Source organism: Saccoglossus kowalevskii, chromosome 7 (genome assembly GCF_978046115.1).
Source record: "Saccoglossus kowalevskii chromosome 7, keSacKowa6.1, whole genome shotgun sequence".
NCBI lineage: Eukaryota > Metazoa > Hemichordata > Enteropneusta > Harrimaniidae > Saccoglossus > Saccoglossus kowalevskii.
In genome coordinates, this window is record NC_140647.1 from 17059071 (window position 1) to 17078760 (window position 19690).

The 19690-nt window shown below is 34.0% G+C and overlaps 1 protein-coding gene across 2 annotated transcripts in view; it reads right to left on the bottom strand.

Annotated features, from left to right (window-relative positions):
* Nucleotides 1–1161: 1161 nt before the first annotated feature.
* Nucleotides 1162–19690, bottom strand: part of LOC100378579 (lipoxygenase homology domain-containing protein 1-like) — a 48054-nt gene continuing 29525 nt past the window's right edge. For both annotated transcript variants that reach the window (XM_085501184.1, XM_085501185.1), the window contains 23 exons: nucleotides 19392–19525; nucleotides 18894–19063; nucleotides 18619–18723; nucleotides 17778–17886; nucleotides 16947–17131; nucleotides 16519–16697; nucleotides 15908–16024; nucleotides 14817–14976; nucleotides 13532–13686; nucleotides 12915–13121; nucleotides 12409–12559; nucleotides 11752–11856; nucleotides 11038–11141; nucleotides 10300–10483; nucleotides 9571–9731; nucleotides 8087–8173; nucleotides 7493–7625; nucleotides 6307–6534; nucleotides 5577–5750; nucleotides 4688–4826; nucleotides 4199–4363; nucleotides 3945–4051; nucleotides 1162–2490 (listed from right to left, as the gene is read on the bottom strand). In XM_085501184.1, the coding sequence (XP_085357310.1) occupies nucleotides 2114–2490; nucleotides 3945–4051; nucleotides 4199–4363; nucleotides 4688–4826; nucleotides 5577–5750; nucleotides 6307–6534; nucleotides 7493–7625; nucleotides 8087–8173; nucleotides 9571–9731; nucleotides 10300–10483; nucleotides 11038–11141; nucleotides 11752–11856; nucleotides 12409–12559; nucleotides 12915–13121; nucleotides 13532–13686; nucleotides 14817–14976; nucleotides 15908–16024; nucleotides 16519–16697; nucleotides 16947–17131; nucleotides 17778–17886; nucleotides 18619–18723; nucleotides 18894–19063; nucleotides 19392–19525 (3636 nt within the window). In that variant the 3' untranslated portion in view covers nucleotides 1162–2113. The remainder of the gene's footprint in view (nucleotides 2491–3944; nucleotides 4052–4198; nucleotides 4364–4687; nucleotides 4827–5576; nucleotides 5751–6306; nucleotides 6535–7492; nucleotides 7626–8086; nucleotides 8174–9570; nucleotides 9732–10299; nucleotides 10484–11037; nucleotides 11142–11751; nucleotides 11857–12408; nucleotides 12560–12914; nucleotides 13122–13531; nucleotides 13687–14816; nucleotides 14977–15907; nucleotides 16025–16518; nucleotides 16698–16946; nucleotides 17132–17777; nucleotides 17887–18618; nucleotides 18724–18893; nucleotides 19064–19391; nucleotides 19526–19690) is intronic.

Genomic DNA, 19690 nt, shown 5'->3' on the forward strand with positions numbered 1-19690 from the left:
CTGAATTGCAGTGCTCTTGCAGTTTTTTTCTAGAAAAACCTCTGTAGAGCAAATACAGTATTTAACACGTGGAACATTTTCAGAAACTGTGTAAAGCATGGTCAGTGCTTCATCAAATATTGAATGTTTTTATTGTGAAATTATTCATATTTCTTTGTCATTCGTATCAATATGCAATATCTATCAATGTGAACACATATACTGACGTTCATTAAATCACATGCCGTTGTGTTAAGTCCAAATCTTTAGAGCATGCCCTCTATAGAAATCAAGTTTATCAAGCAAACTTTTGTCCATGCAATTGTGTGTAAGACAATATTTTAGTTAGACTTGGTCACTTCTATGTGGCTGCATTTGAATGAAAAAAAAAATGTTTAAGTCACAGATACATGTTTTGCCACTTTAAACTGCTAACATGACCAAGGTTAATTTCTTTTTTAAGAATGTTATTTTCTGCATGTTCAGGGTTATATTGGGCAAGGAATTTGACAGATTATTACAAACTATGAAGCATAAATTAAAGGTTCAAAATATGTCATGGCAATATTTTGTACTGCCACTGAAAGACCATGATTGCAAAAGGTTATAAAACGTATAGTCTATATTCTGATTTGCTGTCCCCACAAACCTGTGCTTGATAGTGTTAGAAAAAGCTGTATTCTCAGTAAATGGAAAGGTTTGATCCATCAATCAGCATTTCTGTAACAAATCAATTTCAAATTTAAACCAATAGAATTTGTCGTCTTATATCACGCCATAGCTAAACATGTGACTGTTTCCATGGAAACACAATGCAACACATGTTTGATCTTGTCAACAGTGAAAATAAGTTGATAGTGAGAATCCTGCAAAGGTATGATGAGTTGACAGTTAAATTGATGAACCATGGCCAGTAAAGTTGTGTATAGTTAAACCTGTGTATAGCGACCACCCAAAGGACTTCATTAAAATGTAGTCACTGCTAACACAGGTTTGTACCTCATTCACTTGAATGGAAATTATTTGACAGACTTTAAGTTCAGATGTGGCTGTATCTATTTCTCAATCATTTCTAATCTCAAAAACAGGGTTTACCTAAGGTTTGGAGTATGGTAGATTCTATGGCAAGATCATACTTGCTTTCCTATGTTTATTCTCATTGATTCAATCAGACATTTGAAGTGTGATGCCAGTTATTTTATTTTTATACATAGCTGCCATGTGAAAGTTGGAGCTTGTCTTTACTTTGACCTTTATTGAGCAGTTCTAACAGGATTATAAACATTGTTTGATTTGAAAAAATAGACTATTAATTTAAATAGCCCTGGCTTTAAAAAAAGAAAGATTTTGAATGAAAATTACAGAGTTGGATGTTCTATAATTAAATCAACACTATTGCAGCATCATTGATACTTTCTATTTTGAATTAAAAAATCTTTATCATGAAATTTACAATACATTAAATTAAATTAAAAGATAAATGTACTCTGGTATAAAAAATTACAAAAATAAGTATCTCAAAACCATGTTCACAAAGCCTCTAATTATTTCTTATGACAATCTCAAAACATTTTATTTACATTTGTGGGTGTCATTGGATTTGTATACGACGGCCATTTTGAATTCACATAATATAGTTGGAGTGGCCATCTTGGATTGAAATGATTATTAAAATAACAGAACTATGTGGAATAGCATACTGTAGGTATAGAAATAGATTCCCATGATAAGTACTGTTTATGACAACGTATAACTGCCTATAACACCAGAGACAATGATAACTATAATCAAATGTATGGAAGGACTAACCAGTTCCGTTTTATACTATGACAAGACTTGAGATTGATATATACAATGTACCGGGTAGTAACTTTTCATGAAACTAAAAATCCTGAGTTAAATAAAAAAAAATGTGATAATAACTAAGAAAAGAAATACTTACAAATGTATTTATATTTAGCTGATTATCCTATAGCTTTTTCCCAAAATAGTTCTAATAAATTTAAGGAAATTTTAAATGTGATCTATAACTTGTGAAAAATAAAATTTGTTCATTTTCTTGACTGATTTATTATAAATGAAGTGTAGACATCAATGTTACAACGAACTTCACCTGTTATGTTCAAAATATAGTTTACTCTTGGTGGGGGAACAATTCCTTGAATATTTCACCATCTCCTTTCTTCTTATCTAACCATTTCTGTGCGGGGAAAAGTGTCCTCATACCTGTACTTTGATTAGTGACTTCAATTTTATCCAGAAACCAGCCGGGGCTAAAACCTGAATTATCGTGTTCTACTCGACACTTAATCAACTCTCCAAGATCTAACGCTTCGATCTGAAATTTATCCACCTGTTTTCGTTCGAACAGATCACGGAATCGCTGAGTTAGTGGCCTTTTTCCAGAATCTCCATACTCTCCATATAAAGTTATGAAAACATTGGCATTTGTTCCGGAACCCTTTTCGTCTCCAGTAGTGACTACTATTTCATATTTTACTGGTGCCAGATCTAGAATAGGGGAAAGAAAAAAAAAAGATTTTAAATTGGCTGGAAACATTATGCAAATATGGAATCAGTAAACCTCAAGGAACCACCATTCTTATATTAAACTGTGGTACTATGCAATGGAACCACGGTATGATGCAGTGGAACCATGGTACGGTGCAGTGGAACCATGGTACGGTGCAGTGGAACCACGGTACAATGCAGTGGAACCATGGTACGATGCAGTGGAACCTTGGTACGATGCAGTGGAACCACGGTACTATGCAGTGGAACCACGGTACTATGCAGTGGAACCATGGTACGATGCAGTGGAACCATGGTACAATGCAGTGGAACCAAGGTATGAGGCAGTGGAACCATGGTACAATGCAGTGGAACCAAGGTATGATGCAGTGAAACCACGGTATGATGCAGTGGAACCACGGTACGATGCAGTGGAACCATGGTACGATGCAGTGGAACCACGGTACTATGCAGTGGAACCATGGTATGATGTAGTGGAACCATGGTATGATGCAGTGGAACCACGGTACGATGCAGTGAAACCACGGTATGATGCAATGAAACCATGGTATGATGCAGTGGAACCATGGTACGATGCAGTGGAACCTTGGTACGATGCAGTGGAACCACGGTACTATGCAGTGGAACCACGGTACTATGCAGTGGAACCATGGTACGATGCAGTGGAACCATGGTACAATGCAGTGGAACCAAGGTATGAGGCAGTGGAACCATGGTACAATGCAGTGGAACCAAGGTATGATGCAGTGAAACCACGGTATGATGCAGTGGAACCACGGTACGATGCAGTGGAACCATGGTACGATGCAGTGGAACCACGGTACTATGCAGTGGAACCATGGTATGATGTAGTGGAACCATGGTATGATGCAGTGGAACCACGGTACGATGCAGTGAAACCACGGTATGATGCAATGAAACCACGGTATGATGCAGTGGAACCATGGTACGATGCAGTGGAACCACGGTACGATGCAGTGAAACCATGGTATGATGTAGTGGAACCATGGTACAATGCAGTGGAACCAGGGTACGATGCAGTGGAACCACAGTACTATGCAGTGGAACCAAGGTACGATGCAGTGAAACCACGGTATGATGCAATGAAACCACGGTATGATGTAGTGGAACCAAGGTATGATGCAGTGGAACCATGGTACGATGCAGTGAAACCACGGTATGATGCAATGAAACCACGGTATGATGTAGTGGAACCACGGTACGATGCAGTGAAACCACGGTATGATGCAATGAAACCAGGGTACGATGCAGTGGAACCACGGTACTATGCAGTGGAACCAAGGTATGATGCAGTGGAACCATGGTACAATGCAGTGGAACCATGGTATGATGCAGTGAAATAAAGTGGTGGTCAGCCTACCAGTACATAAAAGATACTTTTTCAACTGGGGTGTCATGTACCGGGTACTTACTTCTAATCACATCAGCTCTTCCTTTCTCTTTCTTTGTACATTCAAGTCTCTTTGCTCCTTTCTTACTGTCACTGAGAGGAATCCAACTCTTGCATGGGAATACATACCTAGAACATGTGGAAAACACAATTAGCAAAATGTGGTAGTCATGACAACAACCAACACACTTCAAAGATTCGATCATGACCTGAAATCAACATACCAATTTAATATAAATTAATTCAAGGCATGAATACACCCTCATAGGTACTTACTTATCACCACTTATTGTGTTTTGAACTATAATCTCGTAACAATACCACTCGACATCGCGTCCACTACCCTTGGCTTTCAAGTCGTATCGCTCGCGATGACCCAAAAGGATAGTATCGATCTCTCCTACGTTTCTGGTATTGAACTTGAAATCATCTGTGTCACCTCTGAAAGTTAGAAACAGTCATTATTTAATAGACTAGTACTTATGTTTTGACAATAATTCTAGATTCTACACTTCCAGTCAAACATATGCAGTTTTATCCAGATTTGTTAGTGCTCAGTTTGTTGATCTTGTATTGTCGGCACTGTAGGGCATGATGAGCAGGTGGCCTTTGAAATTTTCATAAAATACAAGAAATGGTGTTTTTCTTTCACATACATACTGATATAAAAGCAGGACAAAATTATGTCATCCCAATGTCCTGTTCTGTCCTGTCTTGATGAGCGACAGTCATTGAAAGTTATTAAACTACAGAAAGTGCTCTTACCTTCTAAATATTTTATTCTTAGCAGAATTTTCCATGAGAAACTCTTTTGAGGATCGTTTATCTCCTTCCAGGATGACCCACACATTATGTTGTGTACCTGCACTGTTTTTGTCTCCAGTAACTATGGTGATGTTGTAAGCTACAAATAAAGAAAATTCATCATAAATTATATTCAGTAACTTACAAATGACTTTGATTCAAAGATTTATCAACTGTAAAAAAGTAAGCACCAGTGAGGCAAATGCACATCTTAGATATTTCTGAAAAACAACCAATTTTGAGATTGAAAAAAACAGATTGTGCACATGTTACCAATAATAATTATTAAAAATGATCAATGTATTTAAGACATGAATACATTCAAAAACAAAATGGCTGCCAGTTAGCCATCTTTCATTAAAGGAAATGGATGCTGAATACTTCTATGTACGCAAACATATATCAAATACAGTACCAAAACAGTATAGAACAGTTTTCACTTGTTATGATTTTAAGTGATGGTGATGGAAACATTTTGTATTGTGACTCTGTTTAAAGTAGAGAGTATTGAAAGAGCTTTATTTGGGATCTATTATGTGGAATATTTGATGGTTTGACTTTGCTCGGATTGTGGAAAATTTCAATACTTTTCATTGTGTTTGAACATTCAACTTTCAATCTGATTGTGTGTTTGAATTTTTTTGGGCTAATAATTATATTGTTCCAGTGCATGCTTCTCTGGAAAGGGCATTTGCATTGGGGGCTGGAGTGTTAGAGTTTAGGTGATAGGGAGGCTTAAGGAATATCTATTTTGAGATGCATGGAAATACACAGCATTAATCTTTGCAGTCATTTGTATACAAAAATGTATATTTTGTCTCAACTTTGACTTGATATGATTTGTTCTCACCTATTTTGTCGTCTTCTCTTCCCGGAGTGGCAGGACCACTGCAGGTCAGTTCTCGCATGATCTGTTTATCGTCTTCATTCTTTGCCAACCATCGATTGCAATGGAACATGTAATTAGCGTGCGTTTTCTCATCAATGACTTCAATATATTCTAAATGCCAGGCTGCTCCCCAACCTTTGTACATGATTAAATAAAAATATTGCAAAATATTATCTAAAATACACTTCATATTTTGGACTAACATGATAACTCGGCATCAAAACCAACAGATACAGTCAGGTGTACAACCATTAAGAAACGAAAATGTTACTTGATTCTAACCTTTTCACCACCAGTTCCCTCTTTTTAATACAAATTCAGAAAATAGTCCTGTTTATATTTGCAGTTTACTTCAGAAGATTGGGACAAAAATAGCCATTTTTTTGAGTGAAAACCAAACATTGATACAATTTGTTCTATTGGCTCCAAAATAAGGGTTAATTTCCAGAAATATTGAAGAATATAAGAAAAAAAGTGCAGGAAAATTTGGACAAAAAAGTCTGGTGATAAAGGAGCAAATATCTACTCAATTTTTTTCTATTGGCTTCAGAATTAGGGTTCATTTCCAGAAATATTGAAAAATATAAGAAAAAAGTGCAGAAAAATTTGAACAAGAAAGTCTGGTGGTGAAAAGGCTGAAGGAGCAAATATGATAAACAAAACCAACAATCTCAAACATTGACAAACTAACCTTTGTTATCGTGCCAGACTCTGCATTTCAAGAGATCGCCAAGACTCAGCATCTCAAATTTAAACACATCAAGCTGATTATTCTCAAACTTATTTTTATTGGTCGCAGATTCTTTCAATGCCAGTTCTCCTGAATCACCATTCTCACCAAATAATATGAGAAACACATTGGAATCGGTTCCAGCTCCTCGTACATTACTGGTTTTCACATTGACAGTGTAGAACGTAGCTGGGGAAAAATATAAATCAAACATGGATTGTCACCACAAGAAATTTTCCTTAGTAGATTGGGAAACTATGGAATGTGAATAAGGATAATAAAAATATATACATTGTATATCAAAGATAATATGCTTAAATCATTGCTTTATTTCAGGAATCAATCAGACTGTACCATATAAAGAAATTCATTGACTCAGATACTTCAAAGTACATTTTTGGCATTGATGAACATTTATGTTCATGTTTGATCAGTATGCAATAAATACAAGTTGATCAGAGGTACTACTATTATTGCATAGATATGGGAATTCAGTCTGGATAACCATTACATAAATGGTGCAGTCACGCGAACTTACAATAATATCAACGAAAAGTTTATCTTGAAGAGATATCGACAGAAGGGAAATATTTCTGCAGATTATAGATAACTGTCAGCTCGTTAATTACAAATACATGTCTACTGAGTTATGTCATATTTGCAAAAATTAGCATATGATTTGTAAGTGTAGTTTTGTAAAATTTTGATTCTCTTTTTTATCAATCTGAGTTGGTCATGTGATTAAAAGGTTATCACCTGATATCACTTAATATTCAAAATCTTATTGATACTTATCATGGTATGTATCATCTATTCCACCTTCTAAACAAGGATGACCATGACATCACTTGTATCAACCAGCTGGGTTGAAATCGGATGAAAACCTCATGTCAAAGTATAGATGCAGGTTCACGGGCATTCGGAGTGAAATTTTCTTTTTTTTTTCTTTTTCATACCCAGATAGTGTTAAAATTTCGGAGCATTGTCAATGCTAAAAACATACTCAAAAATCAATTTTAAAATATAGGGAACCGAGGCACGCGTATGTGATTAAAAGTCCCGATAGTTTGTATATAGAATGTAAATTTCTAACACTGTTTATCTAGGTATAACATTAAGAGACTCTAAATAATGTACACAAACTTACTTTTGACCAATGTTTCACCTCTAACTGTAGCTGATATTTCTCTGGTCAGTTTTCCATCTCCCATGCTTTTTGACAACCATTGATCACAGTGGAATGCAGTTAAGTCACCAGTGTCCATATTACGCATTAATATCTTAAATGAAAAGAAAGAAAACAGTGAAATGAGTCATATTGCAGGGTTTGTAGATGGTATGCCCTACAAACTAGTACTTGTATTACAAAAAATGACTAATTTTCACTGGGTTTAAATTTCGCTGATTACCATTTCAGGCATATCAATGGGTTTGAAATTCATGGTTTTATCATTTAGAGAATGTGTTCTATGCTAAATTTTACATTTTCACTGGGTTTTAATTTACCACATTTTCCAGTCAGCGAAATAAGCAAAATTAAAACCCAGTGAATAATTAATCCTTTTACAGTATACATATTTAAAACACAATATTAGCATGTACCGTAATAACACAATTTTATTTCAATTTCTCAAGTACCCTAATAAGTTAAACTGTGGTTAAGTTTCATACTCTGAGGTGAAATGGTGAAGTAAAAAAAAAAAAAAAGCACAGAAATGAATCATTTGAATGATAATCTAACCTTCTCAAGATACCAATCAGGTCGACTTCCTTTCCCATCAATACTGATTCTGATTTTCTTCAGCGGAGCTATATCTTCTAATTCCAACTGAAATATAATAAAAACAAATAAGATGAATATCTCGCCATAGGGGGCAGGCTTCACGTACGAGAAAGTTGCACACATTATTAATGTAAAGACATTGAATAAATTTGTACATCTAATTGTCTTTAATGTGGTGGTGACATGCACAACCAACACATTGAAGTGGCAAGCAAAATTTGTTGAGTAAAAAAAAACAAGCAGCCTCTCGGCTGAGATAGCTTCGCTGTTAGCAATGCACATTTCAATTAAAGAACAAAAGATATCATTAGAAAATGAACAATACGTATAGTATCAATGCAATGGGACTTGCTGTTTTCAACAAGAATTCAAAAATGCCATTTTTCACCATAAATGATTGTGGTTTTTAACAAGAAGAAAATATCACTTTTTACCAAAAATGACAAAAATATTCACCAAAATTAGATAATTAAAGATATCATTACAAAATGAACAAATCTGAGAGAGGTCCACATGTAGTACCTATATATGTAATAATATCAAAGAAATTGGACTTGCCGTTTTTAACAAGAAGTCGAAAATATCACTTTTTACCAAAAATGACGAAAATATTCACCAAAATTAGAGAATTGACGATATCATTACAAAATGAACAAATCTGAAAGAGGTCCACATGTAGTACCTATATATGTAATATCAAAGCAATTGGACTTGCGCTTTTTAACAAGAAGTCGAAAATATCACTTTTTACCAAAAATGACAAAAATATTCACCAAAATTAGAGAATTAAAGATATCATTACAAAATGAACAAATCTGAAAGAGGTTCACATGTAGTACCTATATATGTAATATCAAAGCAATTGGACTTGCGGTTTTTAACAAGAAGTCAAAAATATCACTTTTTACCAAAAATGACAAAAATATTCATCAAAATTTGAGAACTAAAGATATCATTACAAAATGAACAAATCTGAGAGAGATCCACATGTACCGGTAGTACCTATATATGTAATATCAAAGTAATTGGACTTGCGGTTTTTAACGAGAAGTCGAAAATATCACTTTTTACTAAAAATGACAAAAATATTCACCAAAATTAGAGAACTAAAGATATCATTACAAAATGAACAAATCTGAGAGAGGTCTACCCAAGGTACATATACATCAAGTATCAAAGCATTCAGGCTTGTAGTTTTCAAGAAGAAGTCGAAAAAGTAAAACATTGACACGGACGCCGGACGACGCCGGACAATGACAGACAATCACTCATATGATAAGCTCCGCTCGACAAAGTCGACAGTGGAGCTAAAAAAACTGCAAAATCAGACAATGATTTGATTCACAGGGTCCATTATGCTCACATACATGTACAGAAGAGAAGTACTGATATGTGTCTAACTATGAAAGCTATCATAATGAAATGAAATTCTAATTATTCACCTTAATCATATCAGCTTTGCCTCTTTCAAATCTGTCTCCATTTTTATCGACCACAAGGTCTGGTGCTTTCCCGTTGGCACCGAACACAGTCAGTGTTACTTTAGAGTCTGTACCAGCACTCTTAACATCACCCGTGTAAATGGTCATTTCATAAGGAATTTCTGAAATTTTATAAAATATTAGATGTTAGCCATTTAGTAGGAATGGAAATAGGCAAATAAATATTTACAAAGAAGCAGTCTGTCGGCTGATATAGCTTCACTGTTAGTGATGCACATTTCGCAAGCAATCTACCACAGTACAAGAAAGACATCCAGTATGCAGAGTGAATTGAGGGCATGGATTTGATGTAGGAGATATTTATAATATCACAATTAAGAATATTATTATTAAACAAAATTCAAGAATTTTTGAGATGCACAGAGGGAAAAGCATCTCATCAAGCACACTGAAGTTGATAACATTTTTTTTTACCAAAAATCTTCAGTTAGGGAATTAAACTTATCATAATGAAATGAAAAAATCCAAGAGAGTTACATTTGTAGTGAGCATTCATAGCCCAAACAGCTGACTGATTGAATTGTAATAAAAAAGGAAATAAAACAATGTTGAATGTGGAGGTAACAAATATACCGAGGTACAAGAACCCCGATCAATTATATATTTTTCAGTTTTGACCAGTATGAACATTTCCAAACAGTCACTAGTCTTCAGCAAATATAAACTTACTAGGTTTATATTGAACACTCTCGGCATCTGCTACAAACAATGTCCGTGAAATCAAACCATCGTCTTTATCTTTAGAGAACCATCTTTTACACGGGAAATGGTAATGTTTACCAACAGTTGGCATGTCAATCTCCAAGTCTTCAACAAACCATCCATCTTTGGGGGTTATACCATCATGGCCAAGCTGAATCATAAAAAATCACAAGATTTGGTAAGTCAGTGAAAATTCCAGTAGGACACTTTAGAAATCATGAAATTTAATTTTTGTGAAAGAAAATCTCTAAAATTCAGCAAAGATTTAACCCTATGAGGGTGAGATATTTTTCTGTCCCAAAATTGAGTGCAAAAATTTTCATATTTAGTAGAATTTTTACTAAATTTCATCAATATTTTGGACCATATGAACAGTTTTAGATATTGCTTTAGTTTTTTATCAAAAGGTTTGTCAATGGATATCAACATTTTATGTAAAAAGGAGCAGACTACCGGTACAAAATAATTTTGTGGATGGTGCAAAAATTTACAAAAGTGCTTATCGAGATAAAAGTATATTGCTGCTCCATTATCCTAATTCCAAATGATATCATCATCAAATCTATATTTCTGAGAAACTTGTCTTTCCAACTATGGTCTAATAAATTTCTATAAGAATCCATATATATTTATCCAATCACATACTATTTTAAAAAATAGATTTTGATAGACATTCCACAGATGTTTTTTCTTGACTGATCCTACCTCAATTTTCTTGATTTCTCCCATATCAGGTGCTTCTAGGGAGAATGTTTCAGTGGATTTGGGTTCAAATTTGCTTTTGTTGTAAATCTCTAAAGGAATTTTACCTGAAATATATAAGAACCATGTGTATAAGAACATGAAACATAACATGATATATAAGAGCATGAAACATAACATGATATATAAGAATATGAAACATAACATGATATATAAGGACATGAAACATAACATGATATATAAGAGCATGAAACATAACATGATATATAAGGACATGAAACATAACATGATATATAAGAGCATGAAACATAACATGATATATAAGAGCATGAAACATAACATGATATATAAGAGCATGAAACATAACATGATATATAAGAGCATGAAACATAACATGATATATAAGAGCATGAAACATAACATGATATATAAGAGCATGAAACATAACATGATATATAAGAGCATGAAACATAACATGATATATAAGAGCATGAAACATAACATGATATATAAGAGCATGAAACATAACATGATATATAAGAGCATGAAACAACATGATATATAAGAACATGAAACAGAACATGAAAATAACATAATATAAAAGCATGAAACATAACATGATATATAAGAGCATGAAACATGATACATGTAAAGAACATGATATATTTCATGTTTTTACATCTACTGTATTTTGCAGAAAAACATGGAAAAACTCACCAGATGTCTTGGGTTTCTTGCTACCTATGATTTCAATAAAGACATTAGCTTCGGTTCCCATATCACTGTCTTTGCCGGTAGTGATTTTAACAGTGTATGGTATAGCTGAAATAAAGAAAACCATCATATAGTATGTTTTGTAGTATAGATCTCAAGATAAAAAACTTGATTTTGATTTGATTTCAAATAGGAAATGATTTAAACTCAAGCAGTATCACAACTATGTCTTAGGCCAGACTTTTATTATCCCTTGTTTCGCGAACCAGCCGAATAACCAGGACCCGAAAATGAAATAAAAATAAAATTTTATTTCAGCGTAATTCTCGCGCCCGCCGACTTGTAAGTGCAAAAAATTGCTAAAAAATTATTATTTTTATCTCCATTTTTTTGGCGCCCGTCGCAGAACAAACCCAAGTTGCATTTTCATGGAAGTATCATGATCAAAGTAACGAAGTCTCACACAGATGAGAAACAAGATTATACATGGAATAAAATTTTATTTCATTTCTTCTCTCCAATCAATGATCTCACTTACAATTCTGAGAATCACACAAATCTAATGGAAAAAAAGAATTCATTTTATTTATTTTTTCGCCCTCCTCAAAAAAATTGACTTAAAAACTTGAGAAACAAGGAATAAAAAAAGTCTGGCCTTACTTGGACCAAAGTATTCTGGTTCCTGTGCTCCAGCGGTTTTCCGTCTTGCTGATGGACTGTCAGGACCGAAGGCGCTGCGAACAGATTTTAGAGACCGTGATGATCCAGAACGAGCTAGCGTACTCATACTTGATGTGTCTCCTTGGTAACCCTATCGATGAAAAAATAAAATGAGAATGATTGTACTACAACTAATAGTTTTATAAATTATAAGAATCAATTCATAAATCCACTCCAGTTCCATTTTCTGCATCCTACCATATTAGGAAATGAATATTCCAAATAAGGATGGTGTGATGCAGAATATAGTAATGAATGAAGTTCATAGAGGAAATATTTGACTAATTTTTATCACTTTGCCAAGTCGAGAACAAGGATACAACAAAGTATCAAACAAACTCTGTATAAAATATATTTGTGAAAATATCATAAGCTAAATTTTCTGATATAAAACGCATTATTGGCGATAATTCCAAATGCAAGTAAAATGCACAATATATACCTACCTTAATATACAAAGTTCTTTCAATTTTACCATTATCTTTATTCTTAGCCAGCCATCTTTCACAATGAAATGTAACTACATCATTCTCATCATCGATAATCTCAACTTTGTCTAAGAACCATGCAGGGGATAACATTGAGTTGTCATGACGAATTGTCATTTTATATATTTTACCAAGATCCACAGCTTCAAGCGTAAATTTATCAGTCTGTTGAGAAGGAAAAAAATAAATAAAAATATGTCTTGTAATTTTGATGTAATTTTGTTAAGATTTATGTTAGTATTAACATACTGTCTGCTGTGGCTTTTTTGGACACTGTCAGTAAAGATTTCAGCAGGAATGTTACTCATTACTGATTACAAATTATCACAATAAGAATGCTGCATTAAGGCCAGGAAAAAAAAAATCTCTGTTTCTCGTTTCATGGAATTTTTTTTTTTTTTTTTTGAATAAAATGGGGGAAATTTGAGACAAGTGCGAGTACAAGCACATTTTGGAATGCTTTAGAAGGAAAAAAACATCCGAGGCACGTAGTTCAAAATGATGCGCTCGGAAACGAGAAATAGAGATATTTTTTTTCTCAGCCTAAAATATAAAATACTGTATAAATAACTCACTTGTCCTTTTTCAAACTTATCCATATGCGTTTCTGATTTGACTAGTTTTCGTTCTCCAGTGTCGCCATATTCACCAAATACATTTATAAATACATTGGCATCCGTACCAGCTCCTTTGACATCTCCAGTTACTACATTGACTTTATACACACGTTCTGGAGAATGAGAAATATGCAGTATGTGAAAAAAAAAATATTTTTAGATTTGAGGTTTTCCAGATAACTGGTGAACTTATCACGGGTGTCTACACAAGTTTACACAAGTCAGGAAAATTACAAAATTGTGATATTTCAAAATGGCTGGCACACTTCATGGTGTGAACCATACAATAATGTATAATATATGGATTTAGAGCAAACAAAACTCTAACAAACACACACACACTCACACATAAGAATGTAACTTCATAGCATGGGAATTTATAAATGGGAATTTGTAACAAGGGATTGTTGACTGAGTTCATGTACACACACACATGCATATCAGTCACCTTGGCAACATAACAAAGCTGAAAAACACATTTTTCATGTAAAATATATTTACACATGAGAAACATTTCATAGTTATCTGAATTTGAAGTTCAAATGATCCAAATTCATTATTTTATAAGAAACAAAGTTTTTTAAAAGAAAGGGATTTACCAAGCTAAAAATTTCACTCTTATGAGAAGATAAAGAATTATAAGAACCAGGATGTGTGACCTTAGACAGAGGTCAGACAGGAAGTGAATCTGATCAAATGAGCAACCACACATACATTAAGGAAATATTTTTTGAACTTAAAAGAATTACCAGATAAGAAAGAAGCAGAAATAGAGTATACATATAGAAAGTAGAGAAATAAGAAAAGATTTGGTAATCATCATACTATTATGAAACATATGCACCAATGAAATACAATAAATATATTATTAATAAGACAAAATCAATGTTTTTAGCAGGCATCTTTATAGTGAGAAAAGTATAATTTTCCTTTCAATATTTTGCTTGTATTTAGTTGTATCAATGGAATAAAATTATCCAACATTGAATTAAATAGGGATTGGGAGATTTAGAATTAATGTAAAATACTAATTTATTTTAACTGAATGGATGATTCAGTGAAAATAAAATCTATTTAATATACATTTTTTTCTAAATTCAGTGAGATAAACTCCTTACAAACCATCCAAAATATCTTTTCAGTCATTGATATAAGCACATGCACTATTACTATAGTAAGTAAAGTATGTATATTGTCAAAATAACAACAGTTTATAGGTAAAAATAATTCATATTGAACTTACTCTCAAGGGTTGCTTGTTTTACTTGTTTGGTTTTAACAGAACCATCCTTTCGAGTCACTTCCTCCACAATATGCGTCGGCACTAACTCTCGAACGATAGAACCATCATCTTCTTTCCGTGCCAACCATCGACCACAAGGAAATGTAAAAATCTTTGAACCCTATTCAACAATCACAACAATATATATTTATTCAAATCATAATAATTAACAAAGCAGCCAACACAGAAGTCCCTTAGAAGTATCGACTAATCAGAATGCAATAAATCAGTCATGTGACATATTCCCAGGGTGTCTGCCATTGACTAATCAGAATGCAATAAATCAGTCATGTGACATATCCCCAGGTTGCCAATCTGAAGTTTAAGCAGTACCGATAATTTCATATATTCTTAGGGTGTCTGCCATTGACCAATCAGAATGCAATAAATCAGTCATGTGACATATTCCCAGGGTGTCTGCCATTGACCAATCAGAATGCAATAAATCAGTCATGTGAGATATCCCCAGGTTGCCTATCATTGGTCAATCTGAAGGTTAAGCAGTACCGGTAATTTCATATATTCTCAGGGGTGTCTGCCATTGACTAATCAGAATGCAATAAATCAGTCATGTGACATATCCCCAGGTTGCCTATCATTGGTCAATCTGAAGGTTAAGCAGTATAGGTAATTTCATATATTCTCAGGGTGTCTGCCATTGGCCAATCAGAATGCAATAAATCAGTCATGTGACATATTCCCAGGGTGTCTGCCATTGACCAATCAGAATGCAATAAATCAGTCATGTGAGATATCCCCAGGTTGCCTATCATTGGTCAATCTGAAGGTTAAGCAGTACCGGTAATTTCATATATTCTCAGGGTGTCTGCCATTGACCAATCAGACTGCTAAACAGTCATGTGACATATCCCCAGGGTGTCTACCATTGACAAATCAGAATGCTAAACAGTCATATAACATATCCCCAGGGTGTCTGCCATTGACCAATCAGAATTCTAATCAGTTATGTGACATAACATCATCACGGTATCAAGAAAACATTAAATTATGCAAATTATATGCAAAACACAGCAAAATTTTGTTCCTCTTACCTTTCCTTTGTCAAGGAGTCTTCTGACTTCTACTTTATGTAAATGCCAGGCTGCACCAAATCCTGAATCATCATGTCCAATCCTTATCTTCTCAATTGTATCACCCACATCCTCCATCTGTAAAAGTTATTTACCTTGTGATATAAGTATGATTCTATTGTTTATCATAAATACGATTCTAATATTGACATACTACCATAAAATCTTTATTTGTAACAACATTACTACTAGAAGCTGACCAAACATTCACCATTTCTCATATGTGAAGCTGCATCTCCTCTGTTGCATTATACCATTTTAATAGAAACCACAGCTTCTAATACAGATTTTACAGTGCAATCATTTTAACAAGTGATATGTATTGTTTAATTATACACCCAACTTTGATGCATATAGTTCTATCATATACCTTGCTGTGGATATTTGTTGACCCAAGTGGTACATACATTAGTGCAATACGGGGTTTTGTGGAGGTCGAATTTACATATTAAGTATCTGAAGAAAGCTACAATACACATATTTATTTCTACTTAATATCTCTGTCTCACAAGTACATCACTGGCATAAGTCTCCCATGTTAAAGTTGTCACTGAATAAAAAAACTTACTTACCTCAACAACAAACTTATCTACTTTGTTCCTCTCAAAGCATTCTTTTCTTTGTTTTTTATTGGAACATAAACTCTTCTGTGAAGTGCAGGTGTCTTTGCCAAACAGAACAATATAGACATCTGCATCTGTGCCGGCACCTGACTTATCAGTGGTGTGGACGGTGATTTCATATGGAACATCTAGCAACAGTAATAATAAAATTTCAAATTTAAAAATTCAAAATGGACATGACTGATGAGTAAAAACATGTTAAAAGTACTACAAAATGATACTTGGCAGATTGAAAGTTTCCATTAAATTAATGACAAAAAGCACATCAAAACCATAGGTATGACTACTTTCAAATAAAATTGTTATCACTAAAGTAAATATTTCATTTTTAGTCAAATATTGATACAAAGTGAATGACAACAATCGTTACATCTTACGTTTCTCATATTCTTCAGTTCTTGTTTCCACCGGATACAATTCTCTCTCAATCAGACCATCGTCTTCTTTCTTGTCGAACCATCTATGGCAGGGGAATGTCCACTTTTTGCCTAACGAGGGCGCATCAATGTCCACTTTTTCAAGCATCCATCCAGGACCTGCTCCGCCATTGTTGTGACCAATTCTAAATGTAATACAATATACATGTATTTTATTAGTAGTGTATGCACTAATACTTAAATGACAAAGGTGTGTCTGTGGTTAAACTATGGTAATTGCAGAAGGAATCACAATTAATAACAGAATTTGCAAAAAATATGCTTTAGTTCATCTAAAAAATGACAAGTAAAACAGTAGGCACTGAAAATGTTTGTTTTTTTAAGCTTTTGTAACATAATTGGAAAATCATTTCAGTCAGATTTAAAATAAATACCAAACTCTGATGTGATTAAATAATTCAATATACTAGTATGCCGGAAATGTATTGAGTGCCATTGTCATTGTTTGACACCTTTACAAAATAAATTTGAACGGTCTGCTCATTCACTTATAAAATGTTGATAAAAATTGACAAACCTTTTGATCAAAAACTAAAAGCAATACCTGAAAATGTCTGTATGGTCTAAAATGATGATGAAATTTAGCGACAATTTTCTAAATGTGAAAATATTAGCACTGAATTGTTTCCGGGAAGAATATCAAAGGGTTATTTAAAGTGCCAGAGGCTGTATGCCTAGTCCTCTTTACGCAGGATACCAATGACACAGATGCTACAAAATGTTTTTTTTTAAAGTGTCATATACCAGATCGGATAATTAAGCACGACTTACTTCAATTTCTTTATTTCTCCAATATCAACTGCTTCAATTTCAAACTTATCAACTTTACCACGTTCAAACTTATTCTTATTGGTCTTTGAGGTCTTCAATTGTATTAAACCTGAACATAATTGGAAAAAAAATCATAGTAATGTCACTAACAATAAATTCTGAATGAAATCTCTATTCACGAACATCCACCTGTCACATTAGGTCACATGACAAGTCATCTGTCACAATCACTTTCAGGTACTACCGGTACACCCACTCTCCTGAGTCGCACTGAATCACCTTCACATTGATTTACCTATGTCACACTGACTCCCCTGTTACATTGACTCAATAGTCATATTGACTCACCTGTGTCACACTCAACTAATGCATTGACTAAAATGCGACACTCACCTGTGTCACTCATTTGCCTGTGCTATTGAATCACTTGTCACATTGACTCATCTGTGTCATACATACGCACCTGTCACACTCATCTGATACACTGAGTCACACATATTCACCTGCCACACATACTAACATGAGTCACACTGACTCACCAGAGTCACACTGACCCACCTGTGTCACATTGACTTATTTGTTTCACTGACATACCTGACTCAATCTCACTAATCAGAGTCACACTAACTCATCTGTCACACTAACTCACCCGAGTCACACGGACCCACCTGTGTCACATTGACTTATTTGTTTCACTGACATACCTGACTCAATCTCACTAATCGGAGTCACACTAACTCACCTGTCACACTGACTCACCCGAGTCACAGCTGTGACACATTGACTTGTGTTTCACTGACACACCAGACTCAATTCACTAATGTGAGTCCCACTAACTCACCTGTGTCATCACTTTCCCCATACAATACCACATAAACATCAGCATCAGTACCAGCTCCTCTAACATTGGCTGTTTCTACTGCTATGTAGTAGGTTGTCATTATGGCTGGAAAAAAAAAGTAGAAAATGAAGAAACAAATTCCTTGTTAAATAATTATTTCATATGAATTTAATAATACAGTATTATCATCCTCAAGACCCAGTTATGAAAATTTCAATTTATAGGTAGATTTATCTTCTTGATATCACTGGCAGACAAATCATCTCTCTGGTTACCTTTAGTTTCCAATGCCAATGAGTCCCTGAGACCAGTGCTGGATTTTCGTTTATCTCCCATTCCTTTCATCTTAGATTCCATAATCCGTCTATCCACTGGCACCAAGTCACGAGATATTTGACCATCATCCTCTTTCGTTGCTAGCCAACGTTGACATGGGAAATAATACCTAGAGACAAAGAAGACCAGTTACATCTTATTTTAATTTTGATATTTTCAAATATATTTAGAATATTAGTGTTATATAATTTTTCAAAAACAATTTTGTATGTATATTTACACCAATACTTAATTGCATTTAGAAATTGATCATTAAAATTTGACTTATTAAAACACATCTCTATCATTTACGTAAGCGCATAGATATACTACTAATATACTACTAATACATCAATCAACGAAATACGTCTTGTAACTCAGTACAAGCATGTCTAAGAAATAATGCTACAAACATTTCTAATACTGTTTATTACTGATGTTATCATGAATCTCAGTACCTCTCTTTGTTTTGTGTGTCTTCGATCTCCACTCTATCCAGAAACCATGCTGAACCCAACATTGAATCATCATGACGAATCTTTAATTTCTTCAAATTTCCAAGTTCTACAGCTTCTATCCTGAAGACGTCCTCCTACAGAAAAAATGTGTTGTTGAATGAATGTTAAATTTGATGAAATGGTGGTATGCACATTCAGATGAGCTGCAATAAAATCTGATATTTTAATTTTTTTGGAATCTTTTCATTTTTTTCAAATAAATTATGCCTAAATCATAGAAAATTAACAAACGAATTATG